Source organism: Neopelma chrysocephalum, unplaced genomic scaffold (assembly GCF_003984885.1).
Source record: "Neopelma chrysocephalum unplaced genomic scaffold, ASM398488v2 Primary Assembly neopelma1_182, whole genome shotgun sequence".
Lineage (NCBI taxonomy): Eukaryota > Metazoa > Chordata > Aves > Passeriformes > Pipridae > Neopelma > Neopelma chrysocephalum.
In genome coordinates this window covers 839,050-866,475 of record NW_020897844.1, presented here as the reverse complement: position 1 = coordinate 866,475, position 27,426 = coordinate 839,050, and the positions used below count along the sequence as shown (strand labels likewise).

At 50.4% G+C, this 27,426-nt stretch overlaps 2 protein-coding genes across 4 annotated transcripts in view; both read right to left on the bottom strand.

The window, feature by feature from the left end:
* Positions 1-7,629: 7,629 nt before the first annotated feature.
* On the bottom strand, positions 7,630-20,082 carry METTL2A (methyltransferase like 2A). 3 transcript variants are annotated; one of them, XM_027702331.1, is made up of 10 exons: positions 19,975-20,082; positions 18,205-18,296; positions 15,533-15,628; positions 14,244-14,605; positions 12,873-12,922; positions 11,845-11,905; positions 10,583-10,722; positions 9,666-9,772; positions 9,411-9,476; positions 7,630-8,048 (listed from the first exon to the last, which is right to left on the bottom strand). In XM_027702331.1, exons 1-10 carry the CDS (start codon positions 20,061-20,063, stop codon positions 7,897-7,899), a joined length of 1,215 nt encoding a protein of 404 aa, XP_027558132.1. In that variant the 5' UTR covers positions 20,064-20,082; the 3' UTR covers positions 7,630-7,896. The 3 variants fall into 3 exon arrangements, with proteins under 3 accessions (XP_027558132.1, XP_027558133.1, XP_027558134.1); XM_027702333.1 differs by lacking the exon at positions 7,630-8,048 and adding an exon at positions 8,055-8,163; XM_027702332.1 differs by lacking the exon at positions 15,533-15,628.
* Positions 20,083-25,802: 5,720 nt separating this feature from the next.
* Positions 25,803-27,426, bottom strand: part of ITGB3 (integrin subunit beta 3) — a 23,888-nt gene continuing 22,264 nt past the window's right edge. Inside the window, exon 15 of the mRNA XM_027702311.1 lies at positions 25,803-27,041. Coding sequence (XP_027558112.1) covers positions 26,973-27,041 — 69 coding nt within the window. The 3' untranslated portion in view covers positions 25,803-26,972. The remainder of the gene's footprint in view (positions 27,042-27,426) is intronic.

The window sequence follows — 27,426 nt, the reverse complement described above, 5'->3', positions numbered from 1 at the left end:
AGCACGCTCAGCAAAACTGCAGCAAGCCCTGCCCTCCCATCACAGCTCCTCTGCTAACCCAGGAGAGGTCTGACCAAAATTTGGTAAGGTTTTTATAGGTATTTTAACAGAGCATGTAACAGGTTCCTTCTGCCTTGAATTGTGAAAAGATAAAATGACAGAAGTCAAACTCCTGATCTTTTTAATGTGGTTTCAGTGACTTTTCTTTGCCTCTGCTCTTCATGCTTGTGGAATACTCTGGCTGCATTTTTTTCCAAGCATTTCTGTACTGCCACAAGATCTAGAAATCCACTGATTCAAGGTAACACATACATAAGAGAGCTGAGATTCCTCAGTGACAGCAGGACACTGGAGAAAAGCAATAAATAGTCTGAGCCTTTAAAATGTAAATGCTGGCAGAAGTGGTCTCAAATCCAAACATTTTATAGCATTGAGAAAAAAAAACCAACCACCAAAAACCACAAGAGTTCAGCACTCAACAGGTTTTTTAAGGATTTAGCACCAAGGGATGCTGTCACCTCCAGGCACCACATCCTGAAGAGGCCAGTCTTTGTCTGCAGAGCAGATGCTGTTGGACCTAACGAGGCACGAGTTGCAAATGACAATTTTTCTGGACTTGGGGAATTCAAAACATCTCACCCCAGTGTGGATTCTTGTCTGGTAAGGGCAGGGCTTCTGCCACACTCCGAAAATTAAAAGGGTCTTTCCTCATTTTCATTAGGGAGAAAATTGGTATCTGAGCTCCTCAAAGATAACATGCCATCACCTGACTCCTTCCCGAGGCCATGGACAGGCTCCACCCTCCCACACAATGGAGTTTATCGCCGAGGTTGTTCCTGCCCCTCCCTCTGTCTACACCTTCAGGTGCCCCATTAGGGAGGCTTTGATACCCAAACCCAGTAGGAAAGCATCCAGGTCACAGCCTCCACACTGCAGCCAGCCAAGGGCAGCCTCAGAGCCGTGCCCTGATCCAAAGGGAGAGCGTGTCCTGCCGCTGGAGGAGGAAGGGAGCTGTGTGCAGGCACCTGGAATTGTGCAGCCTCCACGGCCCAGCTGAGGGGAACCAAACCTCACAGGTAGGAAAGAAACACCTCTGTGTGTCTGGTGCTAGAAACATCCACTGGTTTTAGTTCTGCACACACCTGAGACGATGGGATTCTCCTGAATGTGCAAGTCCTTCCCTGCCCTCACTCGCTCCCAGCTTCCTAGAATACAAGAGGGTTCTATTCTCAGCAGGGTTTGCCCCCTGCTTCTCTTCCTCCTGCATAATAACACCCTACCTTACAGGGCTTTGGAAAGCCTTAATTAGACAAACTGCTCTGAGATTTGTGTGAGAGGGAAATTAAATCAACATCCTATTGTAAAGCTGGAGTTACTGCACACACATTTCTCCAAGTACATTCAGCCTCTGTGTGAGTGTCTGTAAACACATTCCAACCTTCCTAACGAGGCTCGTCTCAGTAGGGAAGAAGTCACTTGAAGCTGTGGAAAAGCCAGATTTAAGTTTTCTATGCAACCTTGAGCGACCTCTTCACATCCACCCTTGGCACTAAATGTGGAAAAAAACGTGTGGGTTTAATTACAGAGTGCAGGGACATGGAGCTGCCCAGGTGAGGGGGGGACAGCACCACACCTCCAGCTCGGTCCCAGGGGTGAGGAGGCAGCCTGAGGGGAGATCAGGCAATCCCCCAAGATGAGGAAAGCCACATCCAGTGACCCTGGGGAAGGGTGGCACCCCTGTGCAGCAAATCCCCCAGTGTTCCCCCCACACATCACAGAGGTGTGAGCTCGGCATCTGTGACCCGGGATTGCAAACGAGACCTTCCCACTTCACACAAGCTGAAAGAAAGCTTCATATTCCAAAGATTTGGCTGCAATCCCCCAGAACTCCCCACCCCCCTCACAACATAGAATTGCAAGAGCTACAAAGGGTCCTCTGGACTGCAAAATCAACCTGAACACAGCAGTGACACTCACGCTCCACCCCGAACCCAAGCTGCTGTTCCCACGCTGTGTTGGTGCCTGCAGTGAGGGCTCTTTGGGGTTATTTAATACCAGGGAGCACAGCTTAGAGCAGCAGGGTCCAAACCTCACCAGGATGTTCCTCCTTCCTGGAAACAGCCATGGACCAACAGGCTGGGAGCTGCAGGCAGGTGCTGACACGTCAGTGAGCTTTGCCATCCCTGCTTTCCAACCACAGCCAGCTCCTGCTCATCCCACTGTGGGTCAAAGACCACGGATTCAAGAATGAAAGCCTTTGGTGGGAGGACACCTCCTGCCATGCCACACAGCCTCTGGGCAGGAGGGAAAAGCAGAGGCACACATGGCTCAGATTCCCTTGGCTTTCCCTGCCTGTGCTCCAGCCGAGTGGCCAGGGCTTGTGCTCTCCCTCCCAGGGGTAGCACTATCCCATTCAGTTCAGATTAGCACTCAGGGCTGCTACAAAGGTGATTTCCTGCACTGTGTCCCACTTTCTCGGCAACACAAGCTCCCATTCAGCCAGGCACTTCCACACAGGAACTTTCTGCCTTCAGCAAGAGCTAAAAGCACCAACTCCAGAGCTTTGCTGATTAAGCACAGAGCTGACAACTCCTTTTCCTCCAGAGCACCTCACTTTGCAGGAGAATCCTCCAAAAATTCCTCCCTAGTCCTCACTTTTCTAGTAGTTTTTATCTTGCCCTGAAAACATATAAGACAACACAGTTAAAATCAGAATGTTCTGTTGGAATCAGTGTCTAAGGACACTGCACACAAGAACATGTGCCAGGCACCCCCTGTCAAGGCAGAGGAACAGCTACAATAGCAAAAGTGATCCTCACTGTGGATCCTCTCCTGGACTAATTTCCCCCAACGTGGCACCAAACCCAAAGTGGTGGCACTGCTCTGACTGACAAATGAGATCCAGCTGATGGACCAGGAGAACAAAGACTGCCTGACTCGGTTTCCCTCCATCTGTGTTTAGAGATGGAAGGATGCTCCCCAAATCCCTGAACAGCCTGATCCCTGCAGCCTCACCCTCACCTCTGGGCACTGAACCTGTGCATCTTTCATTTGTGCTCAGGAAGAACAGTTCAGTTCAGGTCTGTGATTCCCATCGGGAATCCAGTGGGGACAAGCCGGGGCTCATCCCAACGCCAACGACAGAAGGAAGCTCTTCCAGCTTCCATTAGGATGCAGTGCCAAAAGCTGCTGGTGTGTGCACATGGAGGTTCCTTCTGCTCATAGCCCTGTTCTGTTGAAATCATTCAGGTCTCGTTTATCCTGGAGCTCTACAACTCACAGATTGTAGTGGCATTCCCTGAGAAGGTGGAGAGGAGACAACTGTGTCCGGTCTCACATACCCCTGGTCAGAAGAATTTGATGGTTACTGTTGTAACAACCAAAATCACTACAAATAACTGCTGTTCCCACTTTGCTGTGCTGTCAGGAAGATCCTGAGGAAGCTCCAATTTTCAGTGGAATTTACAATGTACTTATTTTGGAAGCAACAGCATCACAGATACCCCCCAGCTCCTTGTTCTCTTCACCTCCCCTGTTCCCTCCTGCCTCCCAATTTCTATGCCATCTGTGAAATCAGGATGCTGGGAGAGGAATGATGTACCTGGGGAGGCAAAGAGTTCTTTGCCATGGACTGGAGCCCTCAGCATCATGGTTGGATCAAAACCCTTTCTGAAGGACTAGTTCCAAGTCCAAGTCTAAGTCACAGGCTTGATGCCCTAATCCCTACATGAAAGGGTTATGTGAAGGGTCAGAATAGGTGGTGATAAAGTTCCCTTCCAGCCAAAACAATCTTGGAATCTCCAAGGAAATCCACCATCCTCTGGCAAGAGCCAGGACCAGACTTTCCAAAGCGTAACAATGCCTGGCTCCAGACTCACCAGGGCAGTGCCAGGGAAGAGCTATGAAATCATCTCTTCTGCTTGGGAGGTTCAACAGGCCACGTTGGCATTGCCTGTGAGCCACAGACCACAGGCCTTGGAATGCTGGGAACAAAACCAGAGCAGATATGCTCAGAAAGGCTTTAAAGTTAATGCTGCTCTGCTAAAAAGGAAGGGGGGGGGGAAAGGAAACCAACTAAAGGCACTTCACGTGGCTTTTCAGCACGGCAAAAGTCAGTTTGGAGATTTCCTCTGAACATGCTGGAAGGGGTTGTGCAACCCAGCTGGCTCAGCAGGGCCAAGGAGGGAATGGCAGGAGCTGCTGCAAGTCAGGACTGAGGTACCCGTGTGGGAGGCAAGGCCTGGAGTGGCAGGAGAGCAGCAGCTTCAGCGGGAAGGGGAGCAGGCCGGGATTAATGAGGGAAACTCAGACAGTGTCTGTCTGCAGGAGGCCTGGCTCAATTCAAGGCCATTAACTTGTTGCTTTCTGAACACCACCAAGAGCACTGGAAACAAAAGCACGTCTGCCCAGCATGGGCCCTGCTGAGTGATTGCTTAAATACTCCAGCAGAATGAAGAGCATTAAGAAAGGCAAAGAGCCACTTCAGTGGCTCCAGGCTCGCAGCACTGCAAGTTTTTGCATGAAGCCCAAGTCAAAGCCAGGCAGGCAACTGGGATGTAGCCTTGAAAGTAGAAACAAATAAATTACTAGCCTTCATTTTCTCCCATTCTGGAGTTTACATTTAAAGGGGAGGTCCATCAACTTTACATAAATCATGTTTATAATTAAAAACATATTTTCCTGCGCTGCTTACAAGCCTTTGGATGATTAATAAGGCATTTTTCACATTACTTTAATTCACACTAATTATGCTGCTTGTTTACCCCAGTCAATAATTTTTCTTCCAGGGAGATAAAGCCATCCTGGGACGAGACCTCCCTCCAGAGACCAAGAGGGAAAGGACCCCAGGGAACTGCCTGAGGCCCCAGGAACACATGGGAGGTCTGTCACCGAGCTGGGACATGAGTCACGTCACGTCCAACGCTCACAGGACTCTTGCTAAGCCTGACTCTGAGCCTGGGTAAGCTGAGGAGACTTGAGCTTGCTCAGCTGCTGCCAGAGGCCTTGAGCTGTGTTTTGCCTAGACCTTGCCTGAGGTGCCAGCCTTGCCAGGGAACCAGACTTGGGGAAGTTTAGCATGAAAACACAGCAGTGACTGCACAGCTCCTGGGCTGGGTCAGGTTTGTGCCCGGCAGAAGCCAAATGAGCTTTGGAAGAGCAAAGCTTTATCTCCTCCTGTTTCATTTGCAGGTGCTGGAAAGGCTCTTGGCCCTTCAGAAAATGCAGGACAACCAACTGACCAAGAATTCTCTTCCCAGTTACGTGACTCCCTTTCAACATTATTGAACAGAGTTGGATACATAAAAAAGCAACGGTGCATTCCCACTGCAGCCTTCGTGGTGTGAGTGGATTCCCTGGGTCACTTTTCCCAGGAAGGGCTGAAAAGTCCCACCTAGAAGCCTTCAGGTAGCAGACAAAGCAATACCTGCAGGGTGACACAGTGCTGCAGGAGTCAGGAACTCCTCATGCAGCCACATGCCCAGCAGGAAGCATTGCTCCAGTCCCTTCCAGTGCTTCCCAAACCAGGGTGTTCCTGGTCAGTCTCTCCAGTGCTCCTGCAGACTCTCCAAAGGCAGCAGTGACATTTCCTCAGCTTTTTACCCTTTCTCCTCTGGTTCAAGACAGCAGTTATTTCATAACCTCCATGTCTCCAGAGCTGGCAGTTACTCTTAGGCAACTGCAGGCTCCAAACACGAGTGTCTGGCTGACAAAACACACAGGAACTGCTCTTCAGCCAGTGCTGCACAACCAACACATCTTGTTATTTCATGAACTAAAACAAGGTAGGAGATACCAGCCAAGGCTTTCTCTTCTTCAGAGCTGAGAGCTGAGACTCATGGTAACAGTAAAGAAAACTATAGTTACCTATTGGTGGCCCTAATCCTTCAGATCAGGTGCTCTGTGCAAGCCTGATCTATATTAATCAAACCAGCACTGAAAAGCATGACCACAAAATTTATTCTAATACCTGTTGTACCACACCCTAAAAATAACAAAAGAAAACAGGCTGAGATAAAAGATATTTGCTGTCAAAGGTGGGGAAACACCTCCACAAAGCCACAGTGTTGGCTTCCTCTAAGGAATTAAAGAGTGCAGAAATTAAATATTCTGCAGATTCTGGATCAAGGACAAGTGTCTTGTCTGCTTGGGTTTGGCACATCACCATGACAGGGCAGTTTGTGATCAGCAGAAAAAGCAGGTAATTTTTTATAAACCCTGGTCCCATGGGCTGCTTCTGATATGCTGCACTCTGAAGGTGCCCCAAAACTGGCATCAGCCCTAAATCTTTGAAAACCTGAACCCTTGCCTGACAGGAATTTACAGCAGCTGAGCTATAGTGTGCTGGTTCCCTGGGTGGACACCCCTGTGGACAGTGAGGGCAAAGCAGCAGCATCTCCTTTCTCCACAGGTGATCTGCACACCTCAGGGCATCCAGGGGCAGCTGGCACAGAGAAACTCTCACAGTCTCAGTTCCTGCCCTCAGAACAATGTGTTTGAACTTGTGGATTGGCACAAACCTGAAGGACCAGAAGAGAGTTGCATGAGATAAGCTGGCCAAGGGATTCAGAGCAGTGACCAGCTGCAGAGAAGAGCAGATTTAGTGCCTTTGTATGTTCTCTGTTCACGAGACACGAGCACACGAGACAGAGGAAAGGTCACAGCTCTCCTGTTTCATGTGGAAATCCAGAGTATGAGTGACTTGCTACTCATCTTGCTCAGCTGCTGGAAGACACCAGGACCACTTCTTCAGTTGTTAAAACCATAAATAATTTAAAAAACTCAGACCCAGGGCTCCATTCTCAGCCCAGTTCTCTTCAACATCATCATCAGTGACTTGGACGCTGGACTTTGAAGGAACACTTCAGTTTGCTGATGATACTAAACTGGGAGGAGCAGCTGATCCCCTCAAAGGCAGGGAGGCCTTGCAGAGAGACCTCCACAAATCAGAGAGCTGGGAATCACCAACCATAGGAATTCCAGCAAGAGGAGGTGCTGGATTCTGCCCTTGGGATGGGGCAACCCAGGATGGATGGACAGACTGGGAATGAGATGCTGGAAAGCAGAGCTGGGAAAGGGCCCTGGGGGTGCTGGTGGTGCCAGTTGGCCCTGAGTCAGCAGTGCCCTGGCAGCCAGGAGGGCCAACCCTGTCCTGGGGGCATCAGGGAGGGGATTGTCCCGCTCTGCTCTGCCCTGGGGCGGCCTCACCTCAATATTGGGGCAGTTTGGGGGGACACAATATAAAAAAAAGACATTAAGCCATTAGAGAGTCCAAAGGAGGCCATAAAGATGGGGAAGGGTTGGAGGGGAAGCCTTATGAGGAGGCTGAGGGCACTTGGTTTGTTCAGCCTGGAGAAAAGGAGACTGAGGGGAGACCTCACTGGAATCTGCAGCTTCCTCTTGAGGGGCAGTGGAGGGGCAGGTACCAATCTCTGCCCTCTGTGACCAGTGACAGGACTTGAGAGAATGGCTGGAGCTGTGTCAGGGCAGGGTCAGGTTGGATCTCAGGAAAAGGTTCTTCCCCCAGAGGGTGGTTGGCACTGACCAGGCTCCCCAGGGCAGTGGGCACAGCACCAGGGCTGTCTGAGTTCAAGGAGCATTTGGACAACGCTCTCAGGCACATGATGGGATTCTTGGGGTGTCTTGTGCAGGGCCAGGAGTTGGACTCAATGATCTTGATGGTTCCCTTCCAACTCAGTATATTTTATGACACCTAAAACACCCCTCGCTCCACTCTCAGGGCGTCCATCCTTGGCAGAGCTCACTCGCAGTGACGCCAGGCACTGCACAAGGCACTGAGGTGTCCTGGGTGTGCAGGACTCCATCCAACCACATCTCACCAGGAGGAGACACTCCTTGGGCACGGAGAGGCTCCAGCCCCACAGGCCAGGCCGTGCCTCAGGCCTGGGGGGTGCCGGGTTTGCGGTACTTGCACTGGATCCACACCCGGTACATCGTCATCTGCTTCCCACGGTTCACCTGCAGCCGCCGATCCACCACGTTCTGGATCTTCTCCAGCCCAGCCGTGGTGAAGAGCTGGTTTAATTCATCTGGAAAGCAGAGAGAAGGACACTGAGGAGGCCATAATTCCTTTAGCTGACAGCTGCTCACGGTGAGGGCTGAGCTGTGCTGAAAGGTGGGCCAGAAGAAACTCAGGGCCTCACCCTGGCAGGGAAATGATCTGGATTTTCAGTACTTAACTACTGTTCCAGGGGGGTTTAACATCACAGTTTATCAAGTTTTCCTTCTAGCAAGGAAGGAAAGAAGTATTTGGAGTATAACTAGAGTTACAGAAACTTGACAAAGAAAACAGCAGCAGTTTCCCACATGGGCACTGCCTCCAGTAACTGATTAAGGAGCATCTTCTGACAAGTAGGGACAGATCCATTCCTTCCCCTTCCCCCCCTCTCCAGAGGAATTTCAGAGTCTGCAAGAGCAAAGAACAGGATCAGACCTACGCCTTTAAATGGTGGCAGTAAGATCTGTGCTGTATAGGCTGGAGGGGAATGGGATTCATTAAGGCTAAATTTGGGGGAAAAAACATCCTTAAAAACCACACCCTGTTGGGGCCCAATCAAAGCACTAAGAGCCCTGGAGGCTTCAGCACTTCCACTGGCAGGTATTCCTGACCAAGCAAATAAGTCTCAGAGTGCCCCAGCACAGTGGCTGTGGGCAAAGCCAGCCCCAGTCCTGCTGAGCAGCAGAGAGCTCGTTCCACAGCAGCCCAGGAGCACGTGGTTTGTGTGGAGTTTCTGTAGGAAAGGGTTGACAGGTCCCAGCTTGTGCTCCTTTATCAGATGCTTTCCATCGTGAGGTGCTTGCCAAACACACATTAAACATTAATTTTGTTGCGACAAACAAGATTTGAGCAGTGGGGAAGGGAACAGCTCGATGCAGTTGTGCCCCTACTCGAACGCTGACCAGGCACTGACTGGAGGTGCAACTGGTGATAAACTGGGAGAAGAACACACCCCTGCCAACACCAAGCAGCAGCAGAACTTGAAGGGTGCCTCAGCTCCATGCTGAGCCACACCCTTCTGATTTCCTCATAGGAGAACAGGAATATTAAGGGAAGTTCCTCCAAGCAGTGTCCAACTCCCTCCATCACCCGCAGGCAAGATTCAAGGAGAGCTCCTCCAATCCCACCCCTCCCAGGGGAGCAAAAAAACACTCCAGTTTTTCTCTAAAAGGATTTTGCACTAAGGAAGTCACCATACTTGCACCAGGAACTGACAAACCCAGGTTCAATTGGGAGACACTTAACAGTGCTCCAGGAAAGACAGACTGGAAAGAGCTTGTGGCCAAACTTGAGGGCAGAGGGACAAGAAGCGGTGAGGAGAGTCAGAGGGATGGTTTTGGATTGTCAGAGGGATGTTTTTGGATAGTCAAAGGGATGTTTTCAAGCCTCCTACCTTGTGTGAAGAAGTAGACTCTGGTGCCATCACCTCTCACATAGAAGTTTTCAGACAGACATTGACCTGAGGGCAAGAGGGATTTAAACAGTTACCAACTATCACTTAAAAATCAACAACCGCCATCCGACAACAGGCACACTCTGTTCTTCCAGGGAATTAATGAGCTGCCTCCACCCAGGGCAGACACAGCTCCAGAGAAGCATCATCTCCCAGTGATGTGGCCACAGTTGCCAAGGGAAGAGGGGAAAATACCTTTCTTAAAGCGAAGCTGGGCCAGGTCGTAACGCCCGTAATCCCGTAACAAAATCATCCCCCCTGGCTTCAGGAGGCGGCTCAGTCTGCTCACAACGCTCTGCATCCTGAGGGAGGGACAAACCAGGAGTGCTCAACAGCTCAACATCCTGCAAAATCATGCTTGTTTCCTTCCAAAAGGATGGGATGAAGTTTCACCTTGATATATAGGTACAGATGTTTCAACTTCATGTAAAGAGCTCCCCAAAGCCAGCACGGTGCTGAGCTCTCCCAGTCTCAAGTGGGTAGATTTGATTTGGCCTCTTTATTTCTGACACTCCCTGATTCTGGGGTATTTTTTTTCCTACAAGGATAACAAGCCTGCCACAGCAGGGATTAACTGCTCTCCTTTACTGACCACAAAAAGATCTCCCCTGGTTTATGTATTAAAAAGTAGTAAGTGAACTTGAAGAAAAATGCTGTGTAATAAAACTAAAGGGAACAAAAAGAGAGACTAATATAGGTTGTAACACAGTGTCACACTAAGATCACAGCACTTGCCTTAACTGTTTTCTCAACCTGTCCCCTCCCTTCTTGCCACCTCCCATGTGAGAAATTCATCCACCCTTTGAGCCTGAAAATCCAGCAGAGTATTTTCCAAACAGGTGCTGAGTGCTCAGCGTGGCTGAGGTTCAGAGCAGTGACCACAGCAAGGCACCCCTGCAGCCACTTAGCACTTCAAAATCACACCTGTCCTCTGCCAGAACCTGTTACAACATCAAGCACCTGCTTGTAAACTCTGTAAACTTCATTTACAGAGGCTTCACGGAAAACTGGACCAGAAACAGAACAAACTTTAATTTTACTTGACATGAGACTATTAAAGAGCTGCAGTTGTAGAAGAATTACCTTCTGCAATCACAAAGATTAAAACTTACTTCTCTGGGAGAATTGCTGAGAGGACAAAGATAAGAATAACAATGTCAAGACTCTCCTCTGGCATTGGGAAAGGACTTTGGTCGTTGCACAGGTCATGGACAAAGGCAAAGCAGCGAGAAGAATCATATTCTGCATTGTTCTGTATTTGAGGGGAGAGAAATCAAGAGCATCAGTAGCAGACCCTGACCTCAGTATTATCTGGACATGGAGCATTTTAACTTTCCCATCATCAAGTGGTTTGTCCAGAGATCTGTGTCAGCCTCACTGGTCTAAGGTAGACAGGGTCAGGTGGGTTAGGCAGGAACAGCAGTGACATGGGAAAAAATAAGTACATACAGGAGATATATGAAGGTTGGTTTTGTTACAGTCAGGCAATCAGCACTGCCAAAACCCCAAACTGCATTCAGGCTTTGTTGCAATTTTAAGGTCAGATTTTCCACTGGTAGTGGTAAGAAGTGAGGGATTTAAATGTTAAATTGGAAACCTTTACATAAGTGTGAGCATCAGGGCCCCTCTCTGCATCACTGAAATCAATATTCATTTCACCTACAAGCAGATATTCCTTGCCCCCCAAATATCAAACCTGGCTCCCTAAAACTGCACTCTCAAAAATCCCATTTGGGCCTCTGTAAGAAGTTGTGTGCTTTCCTGAAGCTGCTGCTGTGAGAAGTGGTTGTGTCACCTCAGGAGGATGAAATGGGTGCTGCCTCTGCTGCTCTCTCATCTCGTGAACTGACTGATGGCATTTGATACTTCCTAGATTCTCAGTTCTGCTCTGACCTGAAATTTGGTAGCAGCTTTTGTCCTTTGACTAAATCCCAGCCCCCTGCTCCACAAACAGGCTCCCTCCTCAGCAGTCTGTGCTGGAGCAATCAGACCACGTTCCCAGAACTGACAGCAATGCACACACAAACCAAAACCAGCTTCAGTTCCTGTTAAAAAATAGCCTGAATGTTTTCAAGGTTCAGCAGTTACTCAGCTAAAAGAGCACTGGATTGAGAAAAGCACTGCCAAGCACAGGGGAAGAAAATCTGCCTGACTTGTCTGCTGCCAATGTGACATTTAGAGAACTTCAACTTCCCTCGTTCCTACAACCTTTGATGGCTCATTTTCCAGATTTAGGGTCAGCAGAAGGGCTGGCTAAAAACAGAAAGCTGCCAGCACAGCCAAGAGAGCTGCTGGAAGCTGGGAGAGATTTGTGTTAATGGGCAATTGGCCCCAGGTACTTCCCACTTTTTCATAAATCACCACTGAGTTTTACCTGGACAAGATCCACAGCTGTTGTAGAAAAATCACAGCAATAAACAAACAGGCCTGGGTCACTGCAAGAAAGCAGAGAAATTCATCATTTATAGCCAGCAATTAAGGAGTGTCTCATATACACAGGGTGCAGAACTGGGCTTTAGTCTCTGTGTAAAATTTGGTGGATCCCATTGTTCCTTTATGCCCACTATTCTCATGTGGAACTGCTTCCTTTTCCTTCTGGAAACAGCAAATGTGAATGTCATGTATATATTTGCAGTGAGTCACATTTTTTTCAGTGAATCTACTTTAATAATAGACCCTTAGATTATTATTACACTTTCCTTTGCATTAAAGGAGAGACATGTGAAAAATGTGGCAAGTTTAATGTAAATTACTCCTAGATAGATGGAACATTTCTGAAAACACATTGAAAAATGATTCAAGGGTATCACAGAAATAGAAATGTGACTTCCAGCAGAAATCACTCCCATGTTAACATCTGCAAATCAATACTGGAAAAGGAGAGGCACCAAGGCCTGCAAGAAAATGCTTTCAGAATGAAACGTAAATTCACAGCAGGCTTTGTTGGTTGCATTAAAAGACCAAAGATTTCCAAGCTCAGACCACAATAATATGAAGTTGCAGGTGGGAAAGGTACCCTTTGCATTCAGCCTTTCTCTGAGATTGTTTAAACTAAGATCACAGAGAACACTCTTCCAATTGGTTTTTAGGGGTTGGTGGATCATGCAGGTAAAAACCTACTTCATAGAATCCCAGGATGGTTTGGGTTGGAAGGGACCTTAAAGCCCATCCAGTGCCACCCCCTGCCATGGGCAGGGACACCTTCCACTAGCCCAGGTGGCTCCAAGCCCCGTCCAACCTGGCCTTGGACACTTCCAGGGATCCAGGGGCAGCCACAGCTTCTCTGGGCAACCTGTGCCAGGGCCTCCCCACCCTCACAGGGAAGGATTTCTTCCCAGTATTCCATCTAACCCTGCCCTCTGGCATTTTGAAGTCATTCCCCCTTGTCCTGTCACCACTTACTTGTTGGTTTGTAAAATTGGGAAGACTGTATTCCCAGCCCCACAGCCAACCTGCACAAATAAAGCAGATGGACACAGTGAGAATAATTCCTTCAGCACATCCCATAATTTCAAATCCTCTCTCTACAGACAGGCAACAAAGAGAATCTCCCCAGAACCAGCTGAGCGTGGCAGTGACCATTTGTAACCCTCCCTGCAAGGTCTGTGTTCAGCTCTGAGGAGCAGAATGACTCTTGTGGAAAACACTAAGCAAGTTCTTGTCAAAATCTTACTAACAAACTATACATTGTTACTCTCCAAAAGCTGTTTTTGCTGGAATCCCAAGCATGACAACCAGTCTGAGTCACTGAAACACTGGCAAAGGCCAGGGGTGAGTTACATTCACTTCCATAGAAATTCAGAGCAGTGGAAAAGGGAAGTTTGCTTTACCCTAATTACATCCTGCTGTTGTAGAGTTTCCTTCACTACATGGCTGTTCCTCAAGTTACAACCAGGCCCACAATGATTCTGCCTTGTTATTCCTTCTACTTGTTCCCATTTGAAGAGAAGATGATGGCTCCCACAACTGGGTTTGGGGAATTTGCCTCTGAGTGTTTAGGGAATCAGTAAAATTGGAATAGACTGAGCAGAGAACACCACTGAGGGTTTGCAGTGACAGATGTGCTCAGGTGAGACAGGAAAGCCACAGTGATAATATCAAAGTCTGAAAAAGTCTCCAAACCTCAGATTAAAATTAAAATATCAAAAGGACAGTTCATACTAACTATCCCTGGAAGGGCAGGACTTCCATTAAATACAAAGTACTAAACAAATCTAGCAATATCTACAGTGAACAAGTGGAGGTGGCAGAGCAAAAAGTCACAACCAGCTGTCAGGAGTCCAGTATTTATAATTCCCACAGACTTCTCTCTGGGACAAAGCCTGTATCAGTCTGGGATTCCCTGTTATCACGTGGGCCATAAGGAACAAACCCAAGAGCATCTTTACATTCTGCTTTGTTTCACACCTCTCAAGGCACACAGGAGTCAGCAGAAAAGATAAATGACAAGGGAAAACCATATACAGACAAATAAAAGAATCAGTTCCTTCCAAAGATGACTTGTAAATGCTTGTTTGAACATCTGATAGCAGTAGTTTGGCTTTTAAACTCTGAAACTTCTTACATCCTTGTGCTCTGCCAACTCAGAATCTGAACCAAAAGAATCCCAACACATTTAGTTCAGTTCTAAGCTGCTCTCTGATTTTTGCATTCTGCTGACTGAAGGCAATCAACCACTCCCTGTTTGCCAGTGATCCATAGTTTTATGTCCCAGTCACACAACCCTGATCCCAAGGCACAGTTTGGGGTGTGACTCTGCTTTCCAGCCCTCACCTCTAACACACGGTAAGATGCAGCTGATCCTGGGTAATCTCCAGCCCTCTGCTTCAGCTCCCTGTGCTCCTGGGCAGCCAAGTCCTCTGTGCACACCTCAGCTGGGCTTTGGATCAGGCTGAACTGACCCTCTGTCCTGGTTTCCAGTGAACAATGTCCATTTTCACACCTTCCCGGCCCGTCACTGTCGGATTCTTCTTTGGTACTAAATTCATGCAGAGAATCCCCGTTTTGGCTTGAGGTCCTGTTGGGTGCCAGCTCAGGAAATTCAGTGAACAGCCAGTGCCTGTCCTTGAAGAAGCCATTTTCGTGGATTTTATAGAAGTCATCCCAATATCTCTTAGCATTCACCTCATATTCCTCTGTGAACACAAACAAAACCATCATCAGGTCTCAGGGTTGAAGCAGGTCAGACAGTGAGGGATCACTGCAGACATCTGTGCAGCAACCTGCTTTAATAAGGAAGATTATCCACTGAAAATCACCTTTATTTACATTTGCCATCCCACACAAACACTCTGGTTGCTTCCTCACAGTCACTTTGTTAGGACATGAAAAGGGAAAAGAAAGAGAAGAGCAAACTCTGTGTCTCCTGGTAGGATTTAAAGGAAGCTGGCAACAGAAAAAGCCTCTTTGAAGGACACTGGAATGAAGAAATCCAGGTTTTACTTCCATCTCTAGCACTGACTTGGTCAGTTCACTGGAAAAATTCATTTGGAGCCTCATGACACTAAGTGTGAAGCACATACAACTCCTAAGGAATTCTGAGAGACCCTTTTTTTTTCAGATGGAGAAGCAGAATAATTATCCAACCCCACAGGCCTGGCAGAAAGCTCAATTAGCATTTACACATTCCTCCCAGATTCCAGCACGTTTTCCACAAGTTTTGCTGCAGTCCAGCCTGGAGCACTTTGTTTTCCATAGTTCTGTGAATTAAAACAACAGAAGTGACCACTGAAGTACCAGTGGAGAGCTAAGGTGGACAGGCTAAAGATGATCAGAAGGAACTTCAGCAGCAGCATTTTCACACCAAGTGGATCATTCCAGGAGCAGGATGAGTATTACAGGGAGCTGGAATAACACTTACCAAGCCATGGCCTAATGAAATTTCAGTCACCTGCAGAATTATTTCCACACATTTCCCAGATTTCAGACCGAGTGCAGTTCTAGGGGAACTATTTCTTCCATGGGAAGTTAAAAATCCAAGTGGCTTTCTGAATAATCAATGTGATGAGTTCTCTCTCCTGGGAATTAAGGACCTAATTACAGCATCTTATGCTTGGAATCACCTGGAAATATCCATGGCCAGAAATCCCAACAGCATTCCAATAACATGGAATTCCTCAACCATCTCTGCACAGCAACAAGTGCATTACTGAATAAAGCTGATTGGAGATCAGGATCATTGCCTGAACTGCAGTTTATTTATTAAGACTTTTAAAAGCATAAAACTGTTCAGAAGATCTCTGAAGGGAGACAATCAAGTGAACCCAGAACACCTGGAAAAATATGTAGCCTCAGCCAAATATAGACAAAAATGGCTTTAACAAAGAAGCACAAGTCAGTCATATATCTATTTTTAGCAGGATCTATCCCTGCAGCACAAAGAGCTATATATAAAAATAATCTCTTTACCTCAACTACAAGGATTTTCTCCTTTTAAGAAGCCCTGTCCTTAAACCCCAATCCAAAAGAAATTTTAATGTCTGATATTAGACCAGGGCAGTGAGTTTGTGCCATGATCCCACTGTAGGTCACAGTGAGCAGAGCCAGGTCAGTGCAGTATTTTCAGGGAAGAACTCCAGGACTGCTGATGCTGGAAGAAGTGTTATTGATCCATAGTCTGGCACACTCCTTCCTGAATTGTCATGTATTAGTAAGGATACACAAAGCTGCTGGGGCTGGAAATGCTCTTTCACCTCACAAAAATACAAAGTCCTGATTCCTGCCCGTCCCTGACAATCTCATGGCAGCCTGACTGGAATGGGATGCTTATCTGAGGTGCTGGGACAAAATTCCAGCCCAGTCAGTTTGGATTACCCACATTTTTGCCACAAGACAAAAATTTGTGCTCTTTCTGTGTTAAATTACTGTGAAATTCTGTTGGATGTTGTTGAACAGCTGTTACACCCCAACCCACACAAGGGGAAGCTTTATTTAAAGCTCATTTACTCAGAGCCTGGTGTTTTAAAAGCATCAGAATAAAGGATCAGCAACAATTTAAATACAAGAAATCAAGGGCTGGCTGACAAATATCATGCAAGGACCAGACTGAAAGCAAATAAATGACCATATTAATTTTTCAGGCTGATTTTCAGCCAGAAGAGTTCCCATCACATTTGTTTCAGCCCCTTTTTGTGGGATGATCTCATGGGGACGTTGGAGTGGGAGCCAGATTCCTCCAAAGACCTTCCTGACAAGGGCTCCTGACTTTCCTGCTTGTTTTTGTAAGGACCCCCCCAAAGCCAAGCCCATCCCTGCAGAAGGAGGGCAAACAAAAGGAACTGTTCCCAAAGGACAGGAAGAGAACCAGGCCCCCCCTGAATTTCACAGGAGCCTCAAAAGGAAACTAAGGAACTCTTCCACTTCTTCCTTTGTTCCCAGGCAGGAGACACATCCTCCACACACCCCCCAGAACTCCTCTGCTCCTTCAGAACAGATCCTGCCAGCCCCAAGAAGTGCACAGAATAATACAGCCCTAATGACCAATAGCCTGCCTTTGTTCTCCTGCTTGGACATTCTGATTCTCAAACTCCCAGACCCTTCAGGCACATTTTCCTGGGCTGCCTTCCCTACTTTTCAGCCATCCCATTGTCTCCACACGCTTCCCAGTGAATAGCAACCATCAACATTTGACTGGCCTGCATTGTTCAGGCTGGGAAATACATCATGGAGCCCTGACAAAGTGCTCCAACAGCAAATTGCTCCCCAGTTTCCTGGTTGTCTATAGGTTCTCAAAGCATGACAGACAGCACCCTTTAATGCTAACCAGATTTGAAGATGAACCCAACACAATGGGCATCACAATGGGAACTGCTGGATACTTCTGGGAGTCCAAGAAATTAGGAGGGTTGTTCTTTGGGATAATTAAATTTGCTATTGTGAGCACAACTGGGAGCTATATGGAAGTGTCTCAATAGCTCCAGTAGTGCTGAGCTTCATCTGAAGGGTGACACACTCCGTTGGATGGGAACAAAAGGAGCAGATCCATCCTAGAGTACAGCAAGACCATCATCAGACAAGTTTCTTATCACACCAAAAAACCATTTCACCATCATTTGAGGGACTGGATGGTCTCTGACAGAGTGGAGAGTGACAGAGCTGTGAACCTTGAGCTCGATTCAGACACAGGCAAGCTCCACGTTTTGGATGTATAAATATCCCTTGAGCCAAGTAAAATAAAAATCTGGGAATCCCTTTGCAGTCTATCTGATGATAAGCACTTTCAGGAGAAAATAAATTTTTTTCTGACTCTATGATTTAATCATTCTCATGCTGCTTGTTAACTCTGTAGAGACAGATTTGGACACTACTTTATCAGCCCCTCTTAAGGAGAAGAACTGAGCTTGAATTAGGATCACTCCACAGCAAAAAGAGACTGACTGTTGGAAGTTAAGCTTTAGAAAGCACAATAACTCCACAATCAAAGAGGTTTGTTGACAAGGAACAGTAACAAGTATTTAAACACACACAACACCACAAAGAATCTCAACCCAAGCTGACTCCTCCCAACCAAGACCACGTCTGTTCCAGCAGGATGAGTCTCTGGAGAAGGTGGAGGAGTCACAGAGAGATACTTTAAGAACAGGAAGGTTCCTCCTCCTCCATTTCCCATTATCAACAAGTAGGTAAAGCATTCTGAGTGACTGGGGAGGAGGCAGGGAGGGATTGATGATGCTGCTGAGGTGGCTCTGGCCACTGTTCCACTCCAGGGGCTCAGGCCAAGACTCTCCAACAGTACCTTGTTTATCCTGTGGCAATAGCTGGGAGCTGTTCTCTTGAACTTTACTCCTGGCACTGGCCTCCTGCTCTTCTGACCATTCCACATTATCCCTGTGGGGAAAAAGGAGATGAACTAGAGCTGTAAAATGGGCAGAGAGAGAAAAACTGAGAGAGGGAGGGAGGTGTGATCCCCAATTCCAGCACAACATGAGGCTCCTGGGCCTGAAGGAGCTGCACTCATGGAATTGCAAAGGAAGGGATCCTAAATCTGCCCCTGATCCTTTTGCCTATTGGATGCTCAGCCAAATTCAGAGGGAATAATCCTTCCTATAAAACCACCAGTGCACTCACAAAACTAAATTGGTTTTCAATTTAAAACAAAAAGGGCAGGGGGGTCATTTGGAAGGTAACTGTTAAATTAAATCCAATTATGAGGAAAATATGCAGGAAGCTTTAAAGCATTAAGAATTATTAATAACTTCAATGCACACACACAGCTGTGCAGTCATTAAAGTGATTCATTTGGCTTTTTTTCATTAAAACAAGTGAATGAAAAGCAGAATACAAGGAGCAATAAGCCCAGTTCTGGCCTCAGGAGGAATCAGCCTTTTAACTCACAAACCAAAAATTTAAATGTTAAAAAAAAGCTGGATTACTAAAAGTTTCCACGGGAAAACTGAGGATATGCTTTTGTAATGTACCTTTGGTACAGAACAGTCCCAAAAGGAATGACAGGCTGATACATGTAAATATTACCTTATTACAAGTGAAACACACCCAGTTCTTCACAGGGTATGACAGCCAGAGACCAAAAGTGGATCTATTTACTTCAAAAATGCAAAATACCTTCAGTTCCCAGCAAATTAGACAATTTGTGTGCTTAAAACAGCTGCTCTACCCAAATAAAGAGCTCCTGTTCCAAGCACACACCCACCACAACCCCACAGGTGAAAGTTTCTGAGAGCAACTGATTCAACTTTATTAACTACAGCAATTAAACAACTGCAGCAAAGCAAAACAACATCTCCTGAATCAGGGGAGCCTGAGGAATCCCCAGTGCTGTGGGAGGAACCCAGAATGGCTCAGGATCCTCCTGGGGACCAGTTCCAAAGGGTCAGGACCCCCCAGGGACCAGTAAGGAGGCTCAGAACTCTCCGTGGATCAGCCCAGAAGGCTCAGGACCCCCAGGGAATCAGTCCCAAAGGGTCAGGACCCTCCTGGGATCAGCCAAAAATGGCTCAGGACTCCCCCGGGGATCAACCCCGAAGGCTCAGGACCCCCCCAGGGGATCAGCCCCAAAGGCTCAGGACTTCCTGGGGACCAGTTCCCAAGGCTCAGGATCCCCTGTGGATCAGCCCTGAAGGCTCAAGACCCCCCAGGGATCAGTCAAGAAGGGTCAGGACCTCCCGGGGATCGGTCCCAAAGGGTCAGTACCCTCGCAGGATCAGTCGAGAATAGCTCAGGACCCCCAGGGATCAGTCCCAAAGGCTGAGGATCCCCAGGGGATCAGTCACGAAGGCTCAGGACCCCCAAGCACCGCCCGCACAGGGCAGGGCCCTCCCGCCCCTCCGCCAGCGCCCAGCCCGGGGTCGCCGCTCCCCGCCCAGCCTCCCCTCGCTGTCCGGCGCCAGCCCCACGCCCACAGCCCCCCAACCCGCTCCGGGGGCGAGCGCGGACACCGGGGTCGGGTCCCCGCGGGCAGGTCGGGGCTGGGCCGTCACGCAGCGCTCGGCCACAAGCACCGCCAAGCGGGAGCGGCGAGGGCTCGCCCCGGGCGCCCCGAACGCACCAGGCGTTGTGCTGGAAGAGCCGCGCGGGGTCTGTGAGGAGGCGCTGCCCGAAGCGCCGCCGCTCCCGCTCCGCGCTGGGCGCCGCCATGACGGGCCGGGGCCGCCACTTCCGCTTCCGGCGCGGCCCGACCCGAACGGGGACTGCGGGAGGATCACGTGGGGCGGCGCTGAGGGAAACGGCGGGAAACGGCCCCGAAAGCGCCTTTGCTGGAGTTTAAACCGAATTTCACTGAAAAATGGGGCGGGTTGGGTGGGAAAGGACATTAAACAACATCCAGTGCCACCCGCTGCCATGGGCAGGGACACCTTCCACTAGCCCAGGCTGCTCCAACCTGGCCTTGGACACTTCCAGAGCTCCAGGGGCAGCCACAGCTTCTCTGGGAAACCCATTCCAGCCCCTCCCCACCCTCACAGGGAAGGATTCCTTCCCAATATCCCACCTAACCCTGCCCTCTGGCAGTTTGAAGCCATTCCCCCTTGTCCTGGCACTCCAGGCCCTTGGAAACAGTCTCTCTCCGTGTTTCTTGCAGCTCCTTCAGGTCCTGGAAGGCCACAATCAGGTCACCCCAAAGCTTCTCCAGGCTGAACAATCCCAACTCTCCCAGCCTTTCCTCCCAGCAGAGCTGCTCCAGCCCTCTGACCATCTTGGTGCCTCCTCTGGACTCTCTCCAGCAGCTCCATGTCCTCCCTGTGCTGTTCCCCAGGGCTGGAGCAGCTCTGCAGGGGGGTCTCACCTGAGCAGAGCCCACAGGAGAACTCCCATGGGAAGCAGGGAATGAATTCTTTATTTTGTTTTACTTGTGTGCAGGGCTCTTGCTTTCCCTGATAAACTGTCTTTCTCTCAACCCACGAGTTTTCCAGTTTTCACCCTTCCAGTTCTCTCCCCGATCCCACTGCTGGGGGGAGGACAAGAAAGATGGAGAGAGACTGTTTACAAGGGCCTGGAGTGATGGGACAAGGGAGAATGACTTCAAACTGCCAGAGGGCAGGGTTAGATGGAACATTGGGAAGAAATTCTTCCCTGTGAGAGTGGTGAGGGGCTGGAATGGATTTCCCAGAGAAGCTGTGGCTGCCCCTGGATCCCTGGAAGTGTCCAAGGCCAGGCTGGACGGGGCTTGGAGCAACCTGGTCTAGTGGAAGGTGTCCCTGCCCATGGCAGGAGGTGGGACTGGATGGTTTTTAGGGTCCCTTCCAGCCCAACCCATCCTGGATTCTCTGTTTTTGTTCCTGGCTGAGATGTGGGCAGTGCCCACAAAGGAAAGCACACGGGAAAACAGCTCTTGCTGAATTTTGCGAGGCTTATTTCTGCCACCCCCGAGGGAGCCCCAATCCATCCATCCACCCGGGCTGTGCAGTCCCTGCGCTCCCGCAGCCAGAGGACAAAAGAGGGCGTTGTTGGGCTGTGGAACAGCCCAGCCCCGCTCGGCAGCGGCTTCTGCCCCCGCGGCTCTGCGCAGACCCGGGGCCCGAGGGCTCCGACTGCTCGGGGCTGTGACAGGCACAGCAGTGTCTCTGCAGGGCGGGTGTCGGCTCTGCAGGTGCCTTTGGGTGTCCAACCAGACCTAAAACATTCCTGGGAATATAATCTTGGGGCCCCTGTGTTTTGTATGGGTCGTTACAAAAATAACCCTGTAAAGGGGGGCTCTCCCCTCTCTGTCCCACAGAGCTGAGACAGCTCACCTGATAATCTGAAACAGTTCTCCAGGGCAGAGCTGCCAACTCCACCCACTTCCAAAAAATTTTGAGGAGGAGGATTCAAATCTATAAAATTGAAGCTGCCTGAATCACTTTTCCCAGGGGCTGAAGAGGAGGAGAGTGGTCAGAGCTGTGACTGAGCCTTGTCCTGCCCTCCCAGAGCTCAAAAGGAGCAGAGATCCCAGCAGTCCCAGATCTGAACAAGTTGTGCCGTGGGGATCCATCCCCATTTTTTGCTGAGTGCTGGCTGAGTTTCTGGCAGGGAGGACAATTCCCTGCAGTTTATCAATAGCCAAAGAAGCTAAAGTCAACTCCTGTGTCCCACGTGGTAAGAGAAGAGCTTGGCCTCTGCTCTTGCAGCCAGGAGCATCTGGAAAAAGGGAAAAAGTGAGAATCTGGACTGACTTTGTTGGGCACAACCCCCCATCAGAGCATGATGCCTCTGTGGCACTTGGGGGTACAAAAATAAGGTACAAGACCCTGTTGAGACAGGGGAGGAGGATTTTACTGCTGGGGGGCAACAAGTCCCTCACCACCAGAGACTCCTCCATGTGGGTGGGAACCCACTGCAGTGGTTTAAGGGATTCACTTGCCTGGTGTTCACATCATGTCCTCATCACCTGACACTCACCAGTCCAGGCATGCAGGAGCCTTTGAACTCATCTGTTGGTTTCCAGAGATTTCTAGGCTTCCTCCAAGGAAAAAGACCTCAGAGCCTCCCCTTACCTCCCTGTGTCCTAAGGCTTCCAGCTTCCCCTTGCTGGGCAGGTGAACCCCTCTGGCTGTGGAGCCCAGGCTGGGGTTGAGGTCCTGGGTGTCACCTTTGTACCCCGAGGAAGGGCCTGGGCAATATTTGAACAGAGCAGGGTGTGTTGTCAGCAGCAGGGACCAGCTCTCCAGGGAGATTTCAGGCCTTGGGAATGACAGTGAAAGGGCAGCCAGGGAGACACCACCCACAGCAGCCAGACTTGGCACCTCCAGTGGCTCTGAGGTCAAGTGGTTCTCCAACATGACCAGGTCAGAGCCCAGATTATCCACAGTGGCTGTGTCCTCTGTAACAGGAAAGTGTTGGAAAGCTCCTCTGCCTGCTGGCAGTGAGTGCAGAGAGACCTGCCAAAAAAAGGTTATTAATAATAATAATAGCGACTCCTTTGCCTTTCCCCCACTCCTTCCATCTCAGGATCTGAAGGACTGTAGCCACAATAATGCAGTGAAACTCCCTCCCCTCTGGCAGGGTGGGATGCTGAGGCCAAGGAGGATTAAATTCCTTTTCTATGGCCATACATCACCTCCCTCCACACTGCACCCTGTGCACAGACACATGTGTGACACCCTGTGCACAGACACACGTGGGCTGAGCAGGAGCTGTGGTGACCCAGAAGCCTCCTCGTGACAATGGGAAAAATCACAGAATCCCAGGATGGTTTGGGTTGGAAGAGACCCTAAAAACCATCTCATTCCACCCCCTGCCATGGGCAGGGACACCTTCCACTAGCCCAGGTTGCTCCAAGCCCCATCCAGCCTGTCCTTGGACACTTCCAGGGATCCAGGGGCAGCCACAGCTTCTCTGGGAAATCCATTCCAGCCCCTCACCACTCTCACAGGGAAGAATTTCTTCCCAAAATCCCATCTAACCCTGCCCTCTGGCAGTGGGAAGCCACTTCTCCTTGTCCTGTCACTCCAGGCCCTTGGAAATAGTCTCTCTCTCCATGTTTCTTGTTGCCTCCGTTCAGGCACTGAGAGGCCACAAATAAATCACCCCAAAGCTTCTCTTCTCCAGGCCGAACAATCCCAATTCCCTCAGCAGATATGTTTGAGGAAGGGGAACCCAAATTCCAGCAAGGGTTTGCAGGGAGACTCTTGGCTGCAGCTTTAAATGTCTCACCCGAAGGCCAGTTTACAACACTGAGAACTCTCGTATCGACACAGGACTTGGTGACCTTAGAGAATCTCACCCCAAAACCGCTTCCCAAACCAGGGCCATTTTGTCCAGATGTAGGCTGGATGTCCCAGCTTTCCCCTAGTGGTGGCACTTTCATCCCAGGCTAATCCTGACTCCTTTACAGCCCTGGAGATAATGGATAAATCCTAGAGCAACTCAGCCTGATCTCACACCTGACCCAGCTTCGAGCAAGAAGTTGGACTAGAGACCTCCTGAGGTCCTTTCCAACCTGAATTATTCTGGGATTTTGTGCCCTGGGAAATGTCAGCTTTTTGTTTTTAATTCCAGCTCTTTCTCCTCATCTTCCATAAATCTTAATCCTTCTGCCCAGCAGATGCTCCAGATCCTGAACAATCCCATATATTCACCATCCACAGCCACGTCCTTCCAGTTCTGGTCTGGGAAGTGGATTTCCACTGGGATGGGAGAGAGACTCTCCCAACATTGACCAACTTCCCTGGAATCAGTGGGAAGATATGTTTCACTTCAGAAAATTTCCTAGGGACACAGAAAGCCCAGTCCTGGGGTATGGATGGCACAAAGTGCACCTTAAACTATCTCCTGGCTGCTTCAGGAGATGCATTCACTCATGTTGGGTTTATTTACAGAAATCAGTTTGCAAAAGGAGTTGATGCATTCCTGGGCTCCAGGAAGAGGGAGCACGTCAGCGCCTCGGGAATAAAAGTAGCCTTTAAAAGAAGCCTGGGACGAAGTGTTGCTGCAGGAGCTGTGTCTGTGGGGTGGGTCTCTGCGTGTCCCTGCTCCCTGGAAACCTCCACGGGGGAAGTGTGCCTCTCCAAAGTGGGATTTGGGCGTTGAGCAGCCCGGAAAGCTGGAAAAGTTCTGACAGAGCACGTACAGACATCACCATCTAGTGGTGCCCGACTCCAACAGCCTCCACGCAGCCCAGAATTTGCATATTCAGCAGAGTTGGAGTTACTACCGCTCCCAGATGGCTCCTCCCAAGGAGCTGAGAGCAGCCACTGCCTCCGCCCTTGTCCCACCTCTGGCTGCTCACACTCCTTTCCTCCGGCCAGCACAGCGGCACTGCCTTGATTTCGGGGGAAAAGTCACTCCAGACTCCCAACAGCTGCTTCTCATGGTCATGGGCTTGATCCTGCAAGCAGTCATGCCCGGTGGCATCAAGGGGCAGTGAACTGAGCTAAACTGGGGTCTTGTCTCATCCCACAGCTCCGTGGGAAAGGGAATTCTTCTGCCTGAATGGCACACATGGAATTATAGGAGTTTCTCCAGTGGAAGAAGCCCCAGGCAGCTTGGGGGGGGCTCATCCTGCTCCTTCGTGTTGCAGCCAGGCTCTCCCTTTGCCTTTCCCTCACCTCACCCTGCTGCCAAAATGCCCCTCCTGGGACCAAACCCAGCTGAACTCCCCCAGCCCCAGCCCAGGTCCCACCTGGGTGCTGGACTCAGACACCCAGCTCAGCTGGGGACACCGAGCACTGCCCCAAGGTGCCTGAACACCCTGTGTGGGCTGGGGGCACCTGGTGGCCCAGGGTGTGTGTGGGGGGGGTTGGAGAGCCAAGCAAACAGTTTTTCCAGAACTTTCTGTGGTCCCAAAATGCTGGTTTGAAGGGTGACCACAGGCTGTCCCCACAGCAGTGTGTGACATGGTGCCAGACTGGGTGCTGGGGGAACAGGCAGGACCCTGCTCCCAGGTTTAGCCCCTTCACCCCCTCCAGGTCCCAGCTGTCCTGGGATGGTCCTGCAGTGGTCCCAGCCCAGCTGCCCTGCTCTGGGGGCTTCTCCTGCAGACTGGAGGGCTCACAGGGACCTGTGGGGCAGGATGGGGGTCACTGGGGCTCACCCCATTCCCTCACAGTGAACTGAGGTGCTGCCAGTACCACAGTCTGCAGTGAGCTCTGGCCCACTGTGTGCCCCCAGCTTGTTATCAACCCCCAGGAATACAGGAGTTATGGAGCAGAAACCCCTGTGGGGGGCTAACAGCCAGTGGGAACCATCCTTCAACCCACCTCAGCTCAAACCAGCTCCCCGAGTCACACTGGGGTGCCAGGGGCTGCCCACGGGGCAGGAAGCCTGGGCACAGGCTGCTGCTGGGGACACTGACACCATGAGTAGTCTGAGGGGTTTTGTTTTAGTTATTTTTATTTTTGTGGTGTAATTTGCTGCTGCTCTGGTGCTGCCCATCCACCCCCCTCCCTGGAGCTCAGCCCCAGATCCCACCCAGCACCAAGCCCTGCCCCTGCTCCCACACTGCTGGGACAGCCAGGGGACAGGGACACAGGGCCACCACCAGCTCAGCCAACACTCTGCTGGGGCCCTCGGGGCCAACCCCACACCGGGCCCGAGGTTGCTGTTGGTTTTTGGGGCAGCTGAGGGGAACTGAGCCACTGTGCTCTGGCAGGGCAGGGACCAGGCAGCAGCACTGCTACAGCCAAGCTGGGACATGTCTTTGTTTTCCCCCACGGGTGACACACAGCCCCAGGCAGCAGGACACAGCCTGAGCCCTGCCTGCTCTGCTGGAACCCTGAGCTGTGCAGAAAACCAGGCATGGTGCAGTTACACAGCTCAGAAAACACCGAGAGGGGAGAGAGGTGGCCAGGCCTGAGGGATAAGGGGCATCATGAGCCCCCCGAGGCTGCTGCCTGTACATCCACGTGGGCTGTGGCATGGGGACAGTGAGGGGGGACACGGGGAGCTCAGCACCATCCCAGGGGCTGAGCCAGGCTGGGACCAGCACAGCTGGTGCTACATGGAGGTGCTGGGGGTGCAAACCGAGTGCACGTGGGGGCAGTGAGGGAGGGCACAGCTTTGCACCACCCTGGCTCACAGCAGTGCCAGAACACGGGGGTGCAAGGAGGAAAGGGGCTGCTGGGCTGCTCAGAAGCAGTGTCCTGAACCCACAAAGCAGTGATGGCTCCTGCCTGCTGGCAGCTGCCCTGTGCCCGAGGAGGTGGCTCCTGTGCCCAGCGGGACCGAGTCCAGTGATCCGACGGGCAGGGCTTCACCAGCACGGGCCGTGGAGGAGAGAACAGCTCAGTGTGCTTTGAGTGGCCACTCCTGAAGTCCCCTTGGCCCGATGAGCACCAAAGAGTTCACAGACTGGCAGAGAAAGTCCCATTTCTCTGTGTCCAGTGTATGGAGGGGCCGCCGGCTCCGCGAGCGACCCGCGAGGTAAGGACCGAGGTTTGCCTGGAGAGCACGTCCCTGCAGTCACAGAGGGGTGATGGACAACACTTGGAGGGCCTGGAGGCAGTCAAGGGGTTGTTAAATTACACACAGACACGTTCACACAGGCTCACACACACAAGGGCTTCTGTAAACTGGACTCCTTAAGGTTCCATGGATCCTTGGCTGATCCCACGGCCAGTGCTGGGTTGTTCCTTAGTTGTTCCCCCGGTACGTGATATTTGTGAAGGTGGATGTGGCCTCTTTATATAAAGGGTTGTGGGTCTGGAGGAAGAAGGAGAAGGAAAAAGAGCATCAACACTTTGTGCTTGGCATCACCATTCATTCTACTTAACACCTGGGGACACCGAGGCACCACTTCAGCACAGAGTGGTGGATCCCTGCCATGGCTTTGGCTCTGCAGTTTAATGGCTCCCCATGGGGGAGAGCAGGGAAAAGCTGCTGTGGAGGAGAGGAAAAGCAGCAGGAGCTCAGGAGCAGAGAGACCTCCTGAAAGAGCCACCCCATCCCATCCCATCCCATCCCATCCCACCCCATCCCATCACATCCCATCCCATCCCACCCCATCCCATCCCATCCCATCCCATCCCATCCCATCCCATCCATCCCATCCCATCCCATCCCATCCCATCCCATCCCATCCCATCCC

What these genes read in the sequence shown, in the direction of transcription:
- METTL2A (XM_027702331.1), bottom strand. Translation starts at nt 20,063, where the DNA reads ATGGCGGCGCCCAGCGCGGAGCGGGAGCGGCGGCGCTTCGGGCAGCGC. An exon ending in CTCTTCCAGCACAACGCCTG is followed by an intron (nt 18,297 to 19,974) that starts GTGCGTTCGGGG and finishes TTTTCCCCACAG; the next exon opens with GGATAATGTGGAATGGTCAG. An exon ending in TCAGCAATTCTCCCAGAGAA is followed by an intron (nt 9,773 to 10,582) that starts GTAAGTTTTAAT and finishes TCCCTCCCTCAG; the next exon opens with GATGCAGAGCGTTGTGAGCA.